Raw genomic sequence first — 19,311 nt, forward strand, 5'->3', positions numbered from 1 at the left:
CAGCTTGTATTCTTCTTTTCTTCTGCAGTATTACTGAGTAAGAAGATACTGATAAAATAATAACGCTAGTACGTTTAAGATTTGATAGGGATGCACTTAGATCTTATCAGAAAGCCTTGAGAGACATTCACCTTGTTGTGTAATCTCGCAAGTGAATGTGATTCTTCAAAGGAAACTCATTTCTCCACCAGATCTGGCTTGACAAGGATTGTCATTGGCCCTGGTGATGCTCGTAGTGACTGCGTCGAACAACCGCCACAGGGGCGACCTATTGTGGTTGTTTGCAGGCAGGAAGGGCTTTAGCCCACACTGGCCCACCGCCTAAGATTATCTTTATCACTTTTTCCAATCCCGCAAGGCAGAGCTCGGAGCCTGCGTTCACTTCCTCCTAACCATCACGGCAGACAATAGCCTGTTCTCTCCAGTCTATTGTCGAAGGCTAGTCTGCCAACCACCTGGATTTATATATTTGCCTCTTTTCTCCCAGTCGTGTTTTGCATGGCTGGTTGACTGCCTCCCACACTTCTCAACTACCCCTCCATCCCACTCGTGCTCCTTCTTCAACTCTCTCTATCTCCTCCGACGACTTTATCTCTCATCTCCATCGCTTTCTCCTTTGACATCTACAGCTATGACATCCGAAGAGCCAACCCAGACTCCTGGCGCTGGCGCCCCATTGGAGGACCGCATCACCAAGCCCGATGCCACCACTTCTGGTATGCATACTCCTGCGCGATCATCCTAGTTCGAGCTGCTTCGCGCGGCCTGGAATATCTATTCTATGCTCTCCCAACGGTAGCTAATCGGTGTACAGCTCCTGAGCAGAATGAACAGCCGAAGGACACGTCAGAGAAAGACGGAGCCCCGGAGGCCCTTGGTGGCAGCAACCTTCAAGAATCAGATTACACTGTCGAAGTCAAGCTCAGCGACCTGCAGGCTGACCCCAATAACCCACTTTACTCCGTCAGCAGCTTCGAAGAGCTGGGCCTGTGAGTGTGACACGTCCATAACATAAATCATTTGGTGGATTTTGTGCTGACCACAGTCGATGTATCTAGGGACCCCCGCATCGTCCAGGGTATTTACGCGATGAATTTCCGTAAACCGTCCAAGATCCAAGAGCGCGCTCTACCTTTGCTCCTTGCGAACCCTCCCACTAACATGATCGGCCAGTCCCAGTCGGGTACTGGAAAGACGGCCGCCTTCGTCTTGAACATCTTGAGTCGCATAGAGTTGAACACTGATGAGCAGCGTAAGACTCCGCAGGCGCTGGTCCTGGCGCCCAGTCGTGAACTGGCTCGTCAGATCTGTGCGGTGATCGAGATGATGGGAAGGTTCCTCGAGGGTCTGGTTGTCGCGGCCGCCGTGCCTACCGAGGGTAAGCGGCCGGCGCGGTTAGAAGCCTCTGTGGTTGTTGGAACTCCGGGTACTGTCATGGACTTGATTAAGAAGCGCATCCTCCTGCCCCAGCGCATCAAGGTGCTCGTCCTGGACGAGGCAGACAACATGCTCGACCAGCAGGGCCTTGGAGATCAATGCATCCGTGTCAAATCGTTCGTTTGCCCCTCTCTCCCCCGACCTGACTATTGTTTCCTGCAGTTTCTAACTACCGTACAGAATGCTGCCCAAGACGGTGCAGGTGGTGCTCTTCTCCGCCACCTTCGGACAGCATATCCGCCACTATGCCGCCAAGTTTGCACCGGGTGCCAACGAGATTTCCCTCAAGCAAAACGAACTTACAGTGGAGGGCATCAAGCAGTTCTATCTTGACTGCGCGGATGACAATGACAAATATAACGTTCTTGTCAAGCTTTACGGTCTCCTCACTATTGGATCCTCGATTATCTTTGTCCAGGTATGCTCGTCTACTCTTTTCTCGTGCTGTCCATCCGGCTAACTCCGTCTAGACTCGTCAGACTGCCGCAGAAATCGAGAGACGCATGGTTGCGGAGGGCCACACTGTTGCATCGCTGACCGGTGGTATCGAAGGCGCCATGCGTGACAAACTCATCGATGACTTCCGCAGCGGTCAAGCCAAGGTGCTGATCACCACGAACGTCCTTGCGCGTGGAATTGACGTTTCTACGGTGTCCATGGTTGTCAATTATGTATGTGATCGATACAGACTTAATTTTGCCAGCAGAAGAGGGCTCGAACATGCTGACTTCTTCCCAGGATATCCCTCAACTTCACATCCCAGGCAAGCCACGTCAAGCCGATCCGCAGACATATCTCCATCGTATCGGTCGTACGGGTCGTTTCGGACGTGTGGGCGTCTCCATCTCGTTCGTGTCCAGCAAGGAAGAGTGGAAGATGCTCATGGACATCCAGAAGTACTTTGACACGCATATCGAGGGGATCGAGACCCGTGACTGGGACGCTGTGGAGAAGATTATCAAGAAGACGATCAAGAACCCGCGGTCTCGTCCGGAGTTTACTATGACAGCGTAGACGAGCCTAGATTCTCTCTCCTTGGAATCCCATGCGTTGGACTGACTTTCGATCTTCTTCCATTTTCGTGGACATGGACTCGATAAAAAAAAATCAGTCACGGACCTCGAAAACGATCTTTTTTTCTATTTCGCTTTGTTGAACAGACGATGGTCCACTGAGCCACTGGTGACCGATGTACCCGGTCTTGGGAGGTATTTATTACTTCAAAAAAAGAGATCTGCAATATGGTTTTTCTTTCTTTTCCCTGCGGATGAAAAGAATTTTTCCGCAGAGCATGTGAGACGAGAGCATGATAGATACCAGTTTTTTTTCTCCTTATTTCACGTTGATTGATGACATCCCCGATAATTGTTTTTTTTTTCTTTCTTCTTGTGGGTATTCTTTTGCTTCTTCTGGTACTACCTAGAGACCAGAGCAGAATAGAAATGAAAAGAGTGCTATGGATAGCATCGATGGTCATCTTAGATCCTATAGCCCCGCAGAGAAGGGAGATACGAAAAGCTAAGCGCCGGTCTGTAGTCCGACTCGTCACTCACTTGTGACTTGTGACTGTCTACCCCCAGGGTAAAAAAACACGAGTATCGATCGAAAGTTCTACACAGCGGTCAAGTCAAGGCTGGTCTGGGAGGCTCAACTCACGTGCACCCTGACCGGGTCAACCAAGGATCGCTCAGCAATTCCCGTGCAGTCTTTCGCTCGTCGGGCAGCTAGGTCAGCATAAAACGGATGAAGTTCAAGAATTTGGCGCCTGTTATAACGAGATCGGTGGCAGAGATGGGTTTCCTTTCCAATGGCCTGAGTTTGGAAGAGATCGAGGTCAGGAAGTAACAACATAACCATGTGGTTGAATTGGCTCCAAATCCGAGCTTCCCCAGCACCTGATACCTGTCTTGGAATACATCGCCGATGTGGACGGGGTAGAACTCCTCCGGTTCGCAGTCTGGAAGCGTCTCTTCTTCGATTAGTTGGTCTTTGCAGATGATGGTGGAGGAACGCGTCGTATCGGCTGTCATCATTAGGGATTTATCCTTGCATACATACCGAACAGATTGTACATACAGAACGCGTAGTAAATAGTTTATGGAAAATACTAGAGGAGAACCCTCGGATGCGATGGAGAGGAACTGTCATATTGTGTAGGAAAAGAAGGTCGCAGAAGTGTGATAAGCAATGTTGCTAGGTACCTACCTAAGCTAGTAACTAGCCTCACAAAAGTACCTAATAATATCTTTATACGGCGTACATTAGTCGAGTCAGATCCTAAGTATGACCGCAACCACGTTCATTCATTATATCTTCCAAGAGATGGTATCTAACCAGTTGGAGCGATTAATTTGCATGTCCCGTGCCAAACAATCGATCCCCGATATCCCCTATCCCTGGCACAATGTATCCCTGCTCGTCAAGACTGGGGTCGATTGCACCGACGACAAAGTTGGTTCCCTCAGGCCAGACACCGGCCACTTTTTCCAGTCCCGCCTTACTGGCGAGGATCGAGACGAAGGTGATGTGCTCCACACCCCAGTCCCTAACAGAATAGTATGAACAGTTAGCTTGCCATGTAGTAGACACACAGGTGAGGGCACTGCCTACCGTAGCATCCCAATCACCGCCCCAGCTGTGCCTCCCGTCGCAATCAAGGGGTCCACCACATACACCCGTTTGACGTCGGTGTTGTTATTCGGTAGCTTGTTGTAATATTCGACCGGCTGGAGGGACACCCGCTCGCGAAACATGCCGATGTGGTACACGACCACGTCAGTGTCTGGCGCCAGCTGTTCCAGGAAGGCGTCGCTCATCGCGAGGCCCGAGCGGAGCACCACGATCAACCCGATCTTGCCTTGAGGCCGTTCACTCTGGGTCGCTTCCACGGCCAGGATGCGGGAGATTTCAGCGGTGGTCGCCCGTACTGCGGTGCTGCTCAGCGTCCGATCGCGGAGGTGATTGAGTTTGGACTGAACGAAGGGGTTGGTGGACACGCGAGTGTTGGCAGGGAGATCCGTCATTGTGAAAATACGTATGTTGAGGATAGACAGAAATCCTATAACGAAAGGAATGGAAACGAGTTGTAGTGAATGGGGACCCTGCGTCTATATATGAATGTTTTATCTAGGGAGCCCACTATGATCTAGACAGGTATGTAGGTACCCAATGTGGAAGGAAGCTGCTGAGGGGCGCGCGGAGAAGGTCACGCCGTCGATAAGCGGTAAAGCGGCCCGCCGATAAGAAAGCAAGTTCCCCGTCCTGAACCCTGGGACCAGAATAGTAAAACAACAGGCTGTCGTTAACAGACCAGGTTTCACTATATGCACTGCAGATTAGACATTCGAAACAGGGACCGCAATATAATGCATTGAATGAAAGACATAAATTGAAAATCTTGAAAGCGAAGAGAATAGAGAGGTACCGTGAAGATACCCCCATACCTAGGTTTGGCAGGTATCCACCGTCTAGAACTTAATAGCGGACTGATAAGCGTGGAGCGATAAGATCACATGGTCATCCCCGCGCATTATGTCTCAGCGCCTGTTTGGCCTGCGTCATGGCTGCCCAGCTCCCTGCCTAGCTAGGAGCTTCTCCCTGCCTTTAAATGGTCCCTTATTTCCCGAATTTCCGGGACAGCTAAGAATTCCCCGTCTCCTGTTCTCTTCATCTTTCTTCCCTCTTGCCCCCAGCTGTAGTAATCACCTCTCTCCTTGCTAGTATATCCCTGGCTAGAACGCAATGCTAGACACCGATGCCCCTAGCGCTGACGTTGGTGGTTCTCATGAGGAACCGACCACCCCTCCCAAGTCACGTTACAGCACGCATATCACGGTCAGTATCAGATCTACTTTCTATCAAAAGAATCGAAAAAGAGTATATGAAAGGATAATACTGACCTCTCTCTAGTTGACCACCTACCCCGGCCAGAGTGGCGTCGAACCCGTTCCTCTTCAATGGGGAGCTCCAGATGCCAAGTCGCGTGGGCCCATTATCGTCTCGCGGAATCCGTCGATGCTGAAACGCCGTAATGCAATCGGTGCCCATGGTGGCAGCTACAGCATCTACAACGCGTTGGCCATCGCGGCTGGTGATCTTCCGTCTGATTTCCGTCCTGACTTCACCAACACGGAGCCGACGTTTAAATTCCCCAGGCAGCCTGCCTGGGCCGACCCGACCAAGATCGTGTCTCTAGACCCCTACGGTCACGACATCGTGCAGCAGTTCAAGGAATATCTCGATGCGGGGTGGGACCTGCGGCCCACGATGGCCGTCACCCGGGCCAACATGAGATTGGCCGAGATCGAAAAGGCTGTCAGCGAAGGGAAGCTCGATGTGGATGGATCCATTGTCGTCGACAAGACCGGCGAGGTGCGGGTCACCAAAGTGGCCATCGAGCCGGTCTGGTATCTGCCAGGAGTTGCGTCCCGGTTCGGCGTCGACGAGGGGACGCTGCGTCGAGCGCTGTTTGAGCACACCGGCGGTAGCTATCCGGAGTTGATCACGCGTCCGGATTTGAAGGTCTTCCTTCCACCCATTGGGGGCCTGACGGTGTACATCTTCGGTCCCCCAGAGCGGGTGTCGGATGAAAATGTGCGACTGGCGTTGCGCATTCACGACGAATGCAACGGCAGTGACGTGTTTCAGTCCGATATCTGCACCTGTAGGCCGTATCTGGCATTCGGTATTCAGGAGGCTGTCCGGGAGGCGCAGAACGGTGGCAGCGGTGTGGTGATCTACTTCCGTAAGGAAGGTCGTGCACTGGGCGAGGTGGTCAAGTACCTGGTGTACAACGCCCGGAAACGTGGTGGCGACACGGCAGACAAGTATTTCAAGAGAACGGAGAACATTGCCGGAGTTCGAGATGTGAGTAGTCATTATCTAGTATGCAGCTTCTTCCCGCTGACCTATCCAGATGCGATTCCAAGCGCTCATGCCGGACGTTCTGCACTGGCTGGGAATCAAGAAGATCGATCGCATGCTGTCCATGTCGAACATGAAGCACGATGCCATTGTGGCGCAGGGAATCAAGATTCTTGAACGAGTTCCCATTCCGGAGGGCAAGTCTTTTCTCCCCTGTCTTCAAGTGAAGTTAGACAGCTGCTAATGGCATTTCTATAGAGATGATCCCCCCGGATTCGCATGTCGAGATCGACGCCAAGATCAATGCGGGATACTTCACGACAGGCAAGCAGTACACGATGGAGGAACTGGCCCAGATCAAGGGACGAGGCTGGGAGAAATGGGAGGATGTGACGGTAGGCGATGCAGAAAATGCCCTCTTGACTTGAATCACGCTAATAGGATTGACTTGCAGCACTAATTTGAGATGTCATATGGCTGTTTAATCCGATGCTCTGTCAGTATTCCTATTTACGATTTATCGGCAGTTCTACCACCTACAAGTCTTCTACTATCTACAAGTCATCTGGTCCGGGAGAAAGTTTCAATGCTTCGTTTTGCTTTGCTTTGCTTTTCTTGACTCAGGAATTTCGGTTAATTTATGGTTAAGTTCAGTACCAGGGATGAGATTACAAATCAGGAGAAAAGAAAGTTACCACGTGTTGCCTTTTTAATAATCAATTCATACATCCATGCATTATTTAGTAGTTTCATCACTTCCAAGACTACCTAGGTATGTACTCCACCTAAGTAGGTATTTAAGTAGGTAAGTACTGGACTATCCCGGTATGTGACACAAATAATTATACATAGTCGGCGGAATGGATCGGTTCTGATTTCCGACATTTCGCTCCGTTGCCCAGCGTTTTCAATTCGAGTATGTTAGTATGAACTGTTAGTATATATCTTACTCTCCTTTCCCAAAATCTACCTGTTCTTTTTTTTTTTCCTTGATTTATCTCTTCGAACTTGCTTCACTGAAACCTACAAGCAAGACAATTCTTGTCTCTTACTGGCTTGGGTGGAATCCAATCAGATCTATGCTTTGAAATGGTGAAGATGCCCTTGAAGAAGACGACAACTCCAGCCAGGTACCAGATGGTCATCAGCAGCCATGATGGCGCGGGATCACGGTGCTGGGTCTTGATCCAAGGTTCTTGGAGACCACCACGAGCAGAGCAGTTAGAATCCCGACACGTTGAAGAAGATGGGTGCCACAGAGATGGCGGTGGGAGGAGAGGCCGTGGCGTCCATCATCAGCGTGAGGGGGATGCTCAGCCGTGAGGATTACAGACGAATCCGTGGTAGAATATGTACAGTACATACCTAGCAAGTTTCTGATATTTCGCGTGGATACTCGTACTTCTGCCACACATCCACCACCTCCTCCTCTTCCTCCTGTGTAAGGAAAAGAAACTTCAATCCTGAAATTCCTTCCACTTGGTCATCCTCTCCTGCAGATTCAGCGTCTCTCCGCCAACGACGAACGTCCCATCTCCGCGATGGTGGAACATCTTTCCATTTTCTCTGGGATCCTGGCCTGGATGCGTCCACGCCTTGACAACCCGTAATACCCACATCGCGTACTTGCTCACCATTCTGGTGTCTTCGACGACGCATTCGATGTTGGCTAGTACAGCTGCTCCTGCGCCTGGACTTGCATGATCTGCGTCGCCATCACCATCACCATTATCACCACTATCACCGCCCTTGTCGTCACCCTTGATTCCAACAACGAGCGGCGCCTGCACCTTCTCCGCGGGAACCACCTCAAGGTTAAACTTCTCAAACTTATTCACCTCAGAGCCAGAGCAGTTGCCAATATCGACCGCCGTGGCAGCCATATCAACACTGGGGATAGTCAGCACGCACTCGCGATGCTTCTTCAGCAGGTTGTAGCTCGCGTCCCAGGGACCGATAATGACGCCGATCAGCGCGGGCGACTCATGCTGTATCATCATGTGGAAGCCGATCGTCATGATGTTGTGCGTTTGGTCTTTGAGCGAGCCGGTTGTCACGAGCAGCACGGGACCGGGCTCGATGAGGCGGTAGACTTTGTTGATGGGGTAGGAGATGAGAGATGTTCTTGCAGCGGTAACTGTGGTGGTAGACTTGGTCTGTTTTGCCGGCTGGCTGGGTTCTGGATTCTCGGGATTCACATTGTTGTCGTGGTCGTTGTCGTGGTCAGAAGCACGCCTTTTTCGTAGTGGCATGTTGTTGTTAGAGGAGTAGCAGGCAATTGAAGTGGATTTGACGGTATGTATGTAGTATAGTCTAGGGAGTGCCTTGGAGAAAAGACGCGTTCTAGCACAGTAAATTAAGCTATACATACCCGTACTAAGCTTGAGGAAGTGATCTTGAAGATGGACGCGCGTCGTGACACCGTCGTCCTACATTTACATCATAAGCTGGGGAGGTGCTGGTTCGGCTCCGCGTGTTTCCCCGCATTCACGGCCAATGAGGCCAGGAGTAAGCAGAAGTACTATTAGGCAGACACATACGGCGACACAGGGAAATCGGACAGATAACAATTAGTTAATTACCTTACTTCTACCATATACTGTCGATAAGATCCTAGAAAGACAGACTCGTTTCTACGACATTATCAGGTCAGGTGACGACGATGGTTATAAACGGTCTAGGGACCCGAAAAACTCCGAAATCTCTCTGCCTAAAAACACACATACATATATACATCTAGGCCTGCTTGCGTTTGGATAGAGGTGTTGCAAGCGTTTTGGTTTTGATTGCTGTCTTGTTCCTGTCTTACTTCCTGGTTAGGCTAGGTCAGGTTCACTCCTCTGTCAGGAGGCCACCTTCTAGATAGATAGTCAAGTAGTCAATCAAGCAGGCCTCCAGGCTCAAAAGATTCCTTGCTTCATCAATTCGTCAACAGGTCATTGTTTTGATTTCAGCAAAGGACTGCTATGGCTCACATTGCATTTCCCCAATACGCAAAATGCATGGAGACATGGCTCCGAGAGGATAAGAAAGCACCTCCAGCGCCTTACATAGCGGAAGAAGTAGGTAACATCTAACCATTAGTCTGTATCACTGATTCAATTCAGGGAAAAAACCATGCACCGCCACATCATGCGCAGTTCCTACGAGATGAACTGATACCGGGCACTGTCCGGAACGTGAACGAGAAGGACAAGCTTCAAGCACAGCTCGACCCGAGACTCTACCAGCCTGTCCTCATGCTGACGGAGAAGCCCAGTGTGATGACGATACCGGGTTATGCTGAGCAGTCAAGCCTATCCTTGCAATGGGAACAAGTTCTCAAATGGTTTGATTTTTTTTTGATTTTGTTTTTTGTTGCACTGACACTAAATCCTCTAGAGGTAATTACCGACTGTAATGCATGTGTTTATTACGACGTATGCACGATCAAAACAGGGTAATACCGTATCACTGCAGTCCCCACGCCTATTTATTGAGTCAACCCCGACAGACAGATCAACTCACCTTCTTCATCCATCCATCTTCTTTCCTCAGCGCGTTTCGACAGCTTCGCAGCAGGACACTGTCCTGCACATCCGCCACTGGGGCTTTTCTAGGCGTCTTTCACTATACAATCTTTATGGTCATCGGTTTCACCAGCTTCGTCTGTGCAGCCATGGACTCCGTCCGATTCTTCCAACAACCAAGCAGGCAACTCAAGCTCGTCTTTGGACCAGCCTCATACCTCTGATTGTTTTCAATTCTTTTCTTGTGAGCAAGATTCGTCGTCATCGTCATCTTCGTCCTCGGCGTCGTCCTCCTTTCATTTTTCGAGTCGCTGTAAAGCGCACGGTCTGTGTCTGCATCCGCAGCCGCATTCAAGATGTGCAGACCGTCAAGTATATGCACCCTGTCCTTCGCCAGCGGAATCGTCTTCACGGTTGCTGTCTGGCGCGTTCGAATTTCAAGATCTTTTCTGGGATCCCACGTTGACCCAGGCCCTTTTACCCCTTTCCCCTCATCTTTCGTCCATTGCACCTGTTGAAGAGAGCCTGTCATACGACCAGCACGTTTCTTTCTACCAGCACGAGCCTGTGGAAATTTCCGCGCAGGACAATCCGCCTGTCGGATTGTATCTCGACTCGGAGCATCCTGTCTTGCCAATGCCGTCAGTTGGGGACGGTGTCGATGTCGTCACTGAGAACATGCTTCAGCCACCAACTGCAGGATTCCTCAGCCATTCTGCTTCAGCATCTCCACTTGACGAAACGTCTCTGGTCAACGTTGATCAGTTTGCGTCTTCTGTGGTCGACATGTCCAATTCACCTGGCTCGACGACCCGCATCCAGCAATCTTCTCAGGATCGTCCCATCCTACCAGCCAAGCAAACCCCGTCTTCCGCCTCTACTTCTTCTGCTGATTCCGTGACCAACTTACCGATAAAACACCGTAACAACAAGAGACCGCGGCAGGAACCTACGGCCATAGACTCCGGCCACGGCAGCAGCAGCACCCACAGCGCCCAAGACTCAGAAGAGGAAAGGATCCTGGAAAAGCGACGCCGCAACACGCTCGCTGCCCGTCGCTTCCGCAAGAGGAAGCAGGACCATATCGCCGATCTCGAGGCGCGGCTGGCCGCCGTGACCAAGGAACGGGACGAACTGAGACTGCAGGTCGCGAAGTGGGAAGGAGAGGTGATGGCGTTGAGGAAGTTGTTGGAGCGGCGGGGATGATTCTGAAACTCTTATTTATTTGCATGGGATCTTTTTTGTCTGGGTGTATATCGTCAGTCATATAACTATCAATATTATATCATTATCAACATCATTGAATTTGAATCTTATTTCTGTTTTCGCTTTTCACTTTCTTTCCGTATGATCCAGTCTCACCATTCATTCATCCAACGTAACAACAATTTTTATAAAATAAGAAAGTTCACAACCACCTACCATGACATAACAGACATAATAAAATAAAAATCACAAGGGGCATTCATTAATCAATCATCAATCCAGTACCCATTGTCGTCCTCCACAGCCCTAATGAATGAAATAATAAAAAAATAACTTTGATCAAGTTATCTGTCCGTCAGTAAGTCAGCGATGGCATAACTACCGAACTATCCAAAATCCAACATATTCCTTTTTTATTCCCCCCCCCCCCCTTTTTTTTTTCCGTCGTCTTTCTTTCTTTCTTTCTTGTCAAATTCCTTTCGATAGAGATTATCACAAATGATCAATGATGAGAAAGAATGACACGCTGACTGTCCTTTTTCTTTTTCCCTTGGAAATCTAATATTACAGATCTTATGCCATGCCATATTATATTATTCTATTTTATTGTGACAGACCCTGCTAACCATTAATCCATCTGATTCATACACATACACATACACGGTATATAGTTATTTAGCGATCGTGAGCCATGATGGGTCATGATGAGTATGATATACGTCTCTACCTAACTACCTACACATATCGATAGATTGGTCGATATATTTATTAATCGATTGATTCCACGGCCGATTGTTCATTTTCATTTTCATTTTCTTTTTTTTTCCTTCTTACGAGCTTGGCCTTGCTCTTAAACTTGATTGCCCTTGACCTTGACCTTAATCTCGTGTATATTGTCAATGCCTGTCGAACTATATACGTACAGGCATATCTATACTAACGATTAACAACAATGAAACAATGACAGCAGCAGTAGTAGAGACAAATAATCCAAACGATCACTGCCCTGCAAACAGCATGCCCATGCACATACACATACATACACACACAAATTACCAATGGGTAACAATACGTTGTATTACACATGTATTGTATCATCCCGCGAATATGAAGACTGGAGGCTGAAAAATCTAACCAATCGCCGTCCTCCGCGATGAGTCATTCTTGCTCATCATTACTATTACTAACTACTACGGTACTACCAAGCCTACCAAGCCTCCTCAATGTCGGGATCTCACTTGATTATCTAACTGAGCTGGGTTAGGTAGGTTAGGCTATATGCTAGGCTGTGCCGACGGATCTGAGAGTTTGACTGGCTTATGTTATATGTATGGGTCACGAGATTTGGGGCTGTTGAGGTTATGGCTATAAGCATGTAGGGGAGAAGCTTCTACAAGCACTATTATGGAAGACGAATATGATGATATGAAGGAGACTTGATTCTTGATTCTAATCAGATGTGGCGGACCTGGCGTATAAGCCTTATTGTGAGAAGCGGGGTATTTGGCTTCCAATATGATGTATCATGTCAGCTTACATGACTACCGAATCCAGTTAGACCGGTATGCCATGAATTTCAACAGGGGCCAGGATTTCCCAGACTCCAGTTGGAAATCCCTCTCTACTTAGGCTCTACGGAGTAGTATAGGTCCCTGCTCAGGTCCTCCTAGGAGCTCACCTGCGCAGAGGTGGTACCAGGTAGGTATGACTATACTAGATGGTAGTCTAAGTCACGGGCTGACTCGTTCACTCATGGTATCCTGATTTAAGTACTCCGTACCTACCTACATCACATGTCCATTACGTATCTATCACATGATCAGATCAATTAAATAGAATAACGATGGTTTGCACTACACTACACACTCGTTCATTCGCTATGGGTGTGGTGATGGTTCGATAGTAGTATATAAATACTGACTGTAAGTCTCTGTCAAGTAGGGCTCTATATATATATGACTGGACCATTGTCAAAAATATTTAGCTAGCCACTCATTTAAGTCCTACTGCGTAGGTAGAAGGCAGACCGCACATAGTCTTAACTAGGTAAATATGTATCGTATCATATCGCGTCAATTCAATATAACACAGACTGGATGGCATCAAAATCCATAATAATGATTAATAAAATCATTCATCTCACTCGTATATGCACATCACATCACATCAACCAACGTACATACTGTATGTACATTATGCATGCATGCAGCATACGCGTCAATGTTCTTAAACAGTGGTGGCCTCCTTGTTCTCGGCGTGCTCCACGTGCAACCCCCCCTTCGGCTCTATATGCCCATGCTCCATCTCCTCCGTCTTCTTCGTCGACTTGGTCGTCTTCCAGGCCGGCGTGCCGAGGTACTTGATGCCGTGCGGGTCCTCAAACATGGCCTCCGTCTCCTCCAGCGTCTTGCCCGCCGTCTCCGGGAAGAGGAAGAACACGTGGAGGAACATGGCGGTGTTGAAGACGCCGAAGATGAGGTACGTCTTCCAGCGGATGTTGGAGAAGGACACGGGCGTGAACAGGCCCAGCGCCGTGTTGAACGCCCAGTTGCCCGATGTCGCCAGCGCGACGCCCTTGCCTCGCAACCGCAGAGGGAACAGCTCGGGCGGGTAGATCCAGGACGCCGGCCCCCAGGTCGGTGCAAACGACGCCACGAACAGATACGTACAGGCGATCAGACCCTTAGCCGCGCTGCCGGTCAGCTGCATCGACTCTTCCTTAACGCCGTCGATCCCGCCCGGTACAACAACGCCGTGCGTAGCCATGATACCCGCGTTGGCGTACATGAAGGTCATCATCAGGGCGGCGCCGATCAGCATCGTGGGACGACGACCCCAGCGGTCGATCCAAATGAGCGCCGGAAGGGTCATGATCACGTTGATAATGTACTGGATGGACGAGGCGAGGAGGTTGGCATTGCCAGAGTAACCGGCCATAGCGAACACGTACGTGATGTAGTACACTAGTCGTCGTCAGTAAGGACTCGGAAAGGAAGATACCGATGATACATACTCATCACGTTCATGCCGGTCAGCTGGGACCAGATCTGCGTGAACAGGCCGATGAGCGTGCGGTTCAGCATCTTCGGCTTGAACAGATCAAAGTAGGTAACATTCGCGTGACGGCGTTCGAACTCGCACATCTCCTTGATGTCCTCCAGTTCGAGAGCGACGAAAGGGTGGTTGAGGTCACCCTTGGCATGCACCGTAGCCAGCACCCGGTGGCAGTCCTCCCAGCGATCCTTGCGGGCGAGCCAACGCGGGGACTCGGGCAGGAAGATCATGGCAATGAAAAGGAAGACGGCGGGGAGCATCTGCAGGCCCCACGGGATGCGCCACGCAGCCGTGCTGTAGTTGTAGGAGTACTGGCCTCCAATGAACGAGCATCCGTAGGAAATGCTGACAAGATCAGTCAGTTGCCACCCAAGTCAAAGTGAGAAAACAAACCACATACTAGTACATGATCAGAATACCCCAGGTAATGGCCCACTGCTGGATACCGACGAAACGACCACGCTTGGATGGGGGCGAGATTTCCGAGATGTAGACAGGAACTTGGGCAGATTCCACACCGACCGCAAGACCGTTGATAATACGACCGACGATAAGCATGCCAATGTTCTGCGCTGCGCAGATCAGAGTCGATCCAACAATCCTGTCGCCAGATATTAGTATTTCAGAGGCTTGACAACAGGGCTGCTGCGCATACCAGACGATACAACCGATCATGATGGAAGTCTTCCGACCAAGGCGGTCTGACAACGGGCCGGAAAACAATGCTCCCAACCATGATCCAGCCGCCATAGATGCCGTGATACCACCCTGCACCAGGTCGCGGGGACCACTGCAGTTGGGGTTGTCATTGAAGGGAGGGCCTTCCGGTCCCTGGTTGAAGTAACATTTGTACGAATTCTCCCCCAGCTGGGCAGACACCGATGAGATGTCGAAGCCAAAGAGCGCACCGCCGACGACGGAAGTCGCCGCAATCACGTAGATATTCCCGACGACCATGGTGATTACCGCCTGAGAAGGAGAACGCAAGGATGGGAAGCGAGGTCGACCGGACGGGAAAAAAAAAAGAACATAACAGAAAGAGGGGAGGACGGTTAAATAATAAATTCGCCGATCCATACCCTAGCCCTTCTGTCTGTGCCTGTGTCTTGGCGCATGCGATGTCGACGTCGTACTGGAAGCATAGGCCGGCAATAGGCCAGGCCCCATGGGACAGAATAATCCCGTGGGACACTCCAGGACACTCCATCCGGAGTACTCCGTAATTTTCCCCTTCTCCAAACCCCCAGACATCCCCGCAAAATGGAATCGTCAGGAATCGTCTGGTCCACCGTCCGGCAAATTGCAAAAAGAGAAAGCAGAAACGAGGGCCCAGTGGCCCACCGGGTCAGGTCACCGTCAGCAAAACCATGTGGTCCCGTGCATGGTCGCGGGCCAACAGAAGGTATCCATTGTTTCGTCGACTTTCCTGACAAGAACAATGGGTGAATGGATTGAGTAGAAAATCCCCATCGAATGTCAACAATCTCGTTGATGATTGGAAACCCGCGCGAGTGATGTCTGACGCAAGTGGCTCGTTGGCCGAAGCCGGCTGCGGCAACTTGCCGGCAAGATGAAGATGAAGGTTCGACCTTCCCAACCTGCTCTGTCCGGCTAGGCACGTTGTGGATCGTCTGCAACACTGCGTAACTTCATCCGGCTTATCAGCATCGCTGCTGGATGCGGGTTAAGTAATGACTTGTTGGGCGAATGGATAGCTTACCTCAACTAGCAAAGTGGATCTGCAAGCAGGCGGCAGAGGCACTTGACTAGCAGTCTAGCATGGACTCTGAGCCAGTCGGACCTCAGCCTGCATCACCTCACGGCCGACCGGCAGTTGCTGATGACGGCTTGACGAGCTTGTCTCAACAACCCTGAGCCTGAGGTCCCTGGGCCTGTCCGCAGCGGCATGCCGATTTTCCGGGTTTGAAACATTCATACGTAAGTACTCCGTAATCTGCTGGCAACAACTCAGCCTTCCGTCGGGGTGAGGATCAGGTGGGAGACAACAATTCAATTGACCTGCGGGGTGACTCTGTACGGAGTTAGGAAGATTCTCTTTCTCTCCATGGGGTACGTGTACGGGGTGCAGAGTACTCCGTACGGGGAGTTAGTGTGTTGCGGAGAGCTTCAAATGCAACCCAACCTCGGCAGCGTCAACGCCGTCAAGTCCGAAGAACCGTCGGCGTCTGGACCGGTGCGCCGAATATCCGTACGGAGTATTATTCTGCCCCTCACGGGCCTCACCACTTGCGTAAGCTTGACTCAAGATCGCTTACGGAGTACGGAGTACACCTGATCCTTCAGACATTGATAGCGGAGAGTTCCAGATCCCTGCGACTGCTATCTCCGCAATTGACAAGCCAGAATTCAAGCATGAAACTGGAGAAGATACCCTTAGATAATGGGTTGGTTGATCGATAACTCGGGTACGGGAACTCCGTACTCACATTCGGATGCATATGTACCACGTGCTGTTCCGGACCACTGCCAGCTGCAGGCCGTCCTAGGGCTCAGGGCCTGGGGTTAGGGCTGATGTCACATCACATGAACTCACTCTACAGTAAATAGACAGTTCTAACATCATCCTTGAGAGAAAGAGAAGAGGAGAAGACAAAATAAGAACCAAATAAATACCTAGGTATATGGCATAGAAAAAAAAAGCTCACGTCCTCAGCTTCTTTCTCACCTGATGAGCACGAAAGAAACCTTTGATGATACGAAACCCTCAACTTACAGTATGCTTTTTGGCGGGCAGGATTTTTTTTTTAAAAAAAAAAAACTAGAACCCAACCAAATCCCCCCTTCTATCTCCTTGAGAGGGGGGTTCGAACTGGAGAACTACATGTAGCCTAGCTTAGCTGAGCTGTGTGGGAGATACGATATACACCTGTCTCGACCTAGGTAGCTTGGCTGTTGACAGACAGCTAGACCAGACGCTCTGTGTTCTGTTGTCAGGAAACACTGCAATTGATGGAAAGGTAGCACGATTGGAGGTAGACTTCCTGTAAACAGTAGAGAGAGGGGTAGAGAGAAAGGCTAGGATATTGCAATAAACCAATCGCTCCAACGCTCCACAGAAACAGATATTCATATCCACCAATGCTGTCATAACCCACACCAACCCCTCCACACAAATGCAGCAGCGCACAAAATGGTACCTTATCTTATATGCATCTTCTGTACATATGTATTGACAAAATCAACCGTTAAAAATCATGAGATAAGTCAGTCAATATATACCAAAAACACAACTCGTTACACATCCCGAAGAAAGAGTTCAGCTGTGAAAAAATATTGCACCCTTGTCTTCTCACCAATCGCAGCTTTCCGCTAGCAGGGCAGCCAGCTCCTCGAGGTACTTTTTGTCGACGTCGTCGAAGCCCGATGGCTCAGTGCAGTCGATGTCGATGATGGCGACGGTCTGTACAGGTAGATTTGTTAGTCAACGTTGACTTTTAATTCTGTTGTTTCGCCTCAAATCCAATTGAGGAACTAGTTGAGCGAAGAAAGTAGTCGACCGAACGCACCTCTCCACCGAACAGAATCGGCACCACAATCTCACTCCGACTGTCCGCATCGCAGGCAATATGGCCCGGAAACTCCAACACATCCGGCACGACAACGGTCTCCTTTTTCGCCGCCGCCGTGCCGCACACTCCGCGCCCGAATCGGATCTCCTGGCAGGCGGGTTTGCCCTGGAACGGACCCAGCAAGAGTTTGTGGTCGTCGCTGGACGCGTATGTCGTCGAGATGGTCGTCGTGGTGAGACCCAGCGTGGTGGTCGAATGGGATGGGGATGCTAGGACGGGGAATCGGTCGTCACGGACGTAGAAGCCGGCCCAGTTGACGGATGAGGATGGTTTGGGGAGCGCATGGTATGCGTGCCAGAGCAGAGACGCGATGTTGGCGAAGTTGCTGGAAGGACATGAGTCAGTCATGTTTGTAGATCTTCTCCCGTCGTGAACGGTCTGTATATCGTCGCGTATGTCGTCGCGACAAGTGGAGGTAGGTATAACGCTGCGGATGGGCTGGAATCGAGGACAGCTTCGCAGTTCTTACCTCACCTGTTTGCGCGCACACAGTCAGCAGGAGGAAATTCTTTGCAACGACAGGACGAAAAACGAAAATACTTACCCAATTGCGCTGTCCCTCCAGCAGCCCCCGTGCCTGCTCAAGCAGGTGCTGGTAAACCTGTTCTTTGGAAGCCCCCGCGGGGAAGATGGAAGAATCTGCGTGGGGCTTTAATCGCGTCAGTCTCGATTCATAGAACTTGATTCAAGAATTGCACTCACCATGTTGGCTAACGAACTGTACTAGAAGTGAAAGGAGCTTGAATACGGCAGCGAAGAAGAAGAAGGGTGAAGATTCTCAGGTTCTTTTCCTCGGAGAACAAATGAATGTTCGAACTCCGCCAAGCTCAGTGTAGCTATGGAGGTCTGCACTCCCACTATCACAACACCACCATAATCAACACGAAGAACACAGGAGCGCACGACGAATAAATAATAAACTCTCCTCGGCTCAAGCTCGGCGATCACGACCGGCACCGCAGTTATCCGCGACCTGGATGATGCAATTGCGCGGTGGAAGTTGAGTGTTGCGGCACCTCCACCGGTTCAGGGACCTATTACGCTATTACCCAGTTGGTTAGTTGGGGGGCTTTAACACGCTCCTAATTCTCTAGCTGTGTCGCCACCGACTGAACTGCCGAAAAAAATGGGGGATCAATAAGGTTAGATAGAGAGGACTTCAATTAATAGTCGGTCATAATCAATGAGATCAGCACACTAGACGGGGCAGACCTGCCCGAGCAGTGACCACTGATTGCATTGCGCGCGTCTGTGTGCTTTTTCCTTTGGGACTGTTGTCCAAATCCGGGGTATGCTTTGCATGCCAAGACCATTGACACCCGCGAGGCCAGCAATGATCTACCTCAACTTCTGCATCCAATTGATCCCATTGCCCTATTCCGGCGTGGATAAAAAATAGTCATGCAGATCAGATGATGCTTGATGCCTGATTGGTCACTCGTGCAGATAAAAATCTACGGAGTACCTAAGATCTAGATCCTTCCTTTACGACGGGAGTGTTGGCGATGGAGTTCCCCCGACCACACATATGTTTTTGGGAATACGGCCGTAAGCATTAATGGGTGATCTGCAGGAAGTATACAGCAGTGTGAAGTTTATACGAGTATTGTGCCATTGATATCGTATGCCAAGATACGTCTTCTTGCTCGCCC

General features: G+C 50.1%; 8 protein-coding genes across 8 annotated transcripts; 4 read left to right on the top strand and 4 right to left on the bottom strand.

Moving 5' to 3' along the window:
* Positions 1-631: 631 nt before the first annotated feature.
* On the top strand, positions 632-2,451 carry VTN77DRAFT_1943 (uncharacterized protein; the record flags this gene model as incomplete). Its single annotated transcript, XM_069417730.1, has 6 exons — positions 632-716; positions 815-989; positions 1,059-1,553; positions 1,618-1,855; positions 1,908-2,108; positions 2,176-2,451. The coding sequence occupies 6 exons, from the start codon at positions 632-634 to the stop codon at positions 2,449-2,451; spliced, it is 1,470 nt and encodes a 489-aa protein (XP_069279729.1).
* Positions 2,452-3,783: 1,332 nt separating this feature from the next.
* On the bottom strand, positions 3,784-4,460 carry VTN77DRAFT_1944 (uncharacterized protein; the record flags this gene model as incomplete). Its single annotated transcript, XM_069417731.1, has 2 exons — positions 3,784-3,982; positions 4,048-4,460. 2 exons carry the CDS (start codon positions 4,458-4,460, stop codon positions 3,784-3,786), a joined length of 612 nt encoding a protein of 203 aa, XP_069279730.1.
* Positions 4,461-5,178: 718 nt separating this feature from the next.
* VTN77DRAFT_1945 (uncharacterized protein) lies at positions 5,179-6,760 on the top strand (the record flags this gene model as incomplete). Its single annotated transcript, XM_069417732.1, has 5 exons — positions 5,179-5,271; positions 5,347-6,303; positions 6,353-6,497; positions 6,559-6,695; positions 6,755-6,760. The coding sequence occupies 5 exons, from the start codon at positions 5,179-5,181 to the stop codon at positions 6,758-6,760; spliced, it is 1,338 nt and encodes a 445-aa protein (XP_069279731.1).
* A 997-nt stretch (positions 6,761-7,757) lies between these two features.
* Positions 7,758-8,552, bottom strand: VTN77DRAFT_1946 (uncharacterized protein; the record flags this gene model as incomplete). Its single annotated transcript, XM_069417733.1, has 1 exon — positions 7,758-8,552. The coding sequence occupies one exon, from the start codon at positions 8,550-8,552 to the stop codon at positions 7,758-7,760; it is 795 nt and encodes a 264-aa protein (XP_069279732.1).
* Positions 8,553-10,445: 1,893 nt separating this feature from the next.
* On the top strand, positions 10,446-11,015 carry VTN77DRAFT_1947 (uncharacterized protein; the record flags this gene model as incomplete). Its single annotated transcript, XM_069417734.1, has 1 exon — positions 10,446-11,015. The coding sequence occupies one exon, from the start codon at positions 10,446-10,448 to the stop codon at positions 11,013-11,015; it is 570 nt and encodes a 189-aa protein (XP_069279733.1).
* A 2,226-nt stretch (positions 11,016-13,241) lies between these two features.
* On the bottom strand, positions 13,242-15,026 carry VTN77DRAFT_1948 (uncharacterized protein; the record flags this gene model as incomplete). Its single annotated transcript, XM_069417735.1, has 4 exons — positions 13,242-13,978; positions 14,029-14,414; positions 14,470-14,670; positions 14,725-15,026. The coding sequence occupies 4 exons, from the start codon at positions 15,024-15,026 to the stop codon at positions 13,242-13,244; spliced, it is 1,626 nt and encodes a 541-aa protein (XP_069279734.1).
* A 1,174-nt stretch (positions 15,027-16,200) lies between these two features.
* Positions 16,201-16,596, top strand: VTN77DRAFT_1949 (uncharacterized protein; the record flags this gene model as incomplete). The annotated part of the gene is made up of 2 exons (XM_069417736.1): positions 16,201-16,320; positions 16,468-16,596. 2 exons carry the CDS (start codon positions 16,201-16,203, stop codon positions 16,594-16,596), a joined length of 249 nt encoding a protein of 82 aa, XP_069279735.1.
* Positions 16,597-17,379: 783 nt separating this feature from the next.
* On the bottom strand, positions 17,380-18,007 carry VTN77DRAFT_1950 (uncharacterized protein; the record flags this gene model as incomplete). The annotated part of the gene is made up of 2 exons (XM_069417738.1): positions 17,380-17,490; positions 17,597-18,007. The coding sequence occupies 2 exons, from the start codon at positions 18,005-18,007 to the stop codon at positions 17,380-17,382; spliced, it is 522 nt and encodes a 173-aa protein (XP_069279736.1).
* Positions 18,008-19,311: the final 1,304 nt, after the last annotated feature.

This window comes from Rasamsonia byssochlamydoides (assembly GCF_041956645.1).
Source record: "Rasamsonia byssochlamydoides strain NRRL 3658 unplaced genomic scaffold VTN77scaffold_15, whole genome shotgun sequence".
NCBI lineage: Eukaryota > Fungi > Ascomycota > Eurotiomycetes > Eurotiales > Trichocomaceae > Rasamsonia > Rasamsonia byssochlamydoides.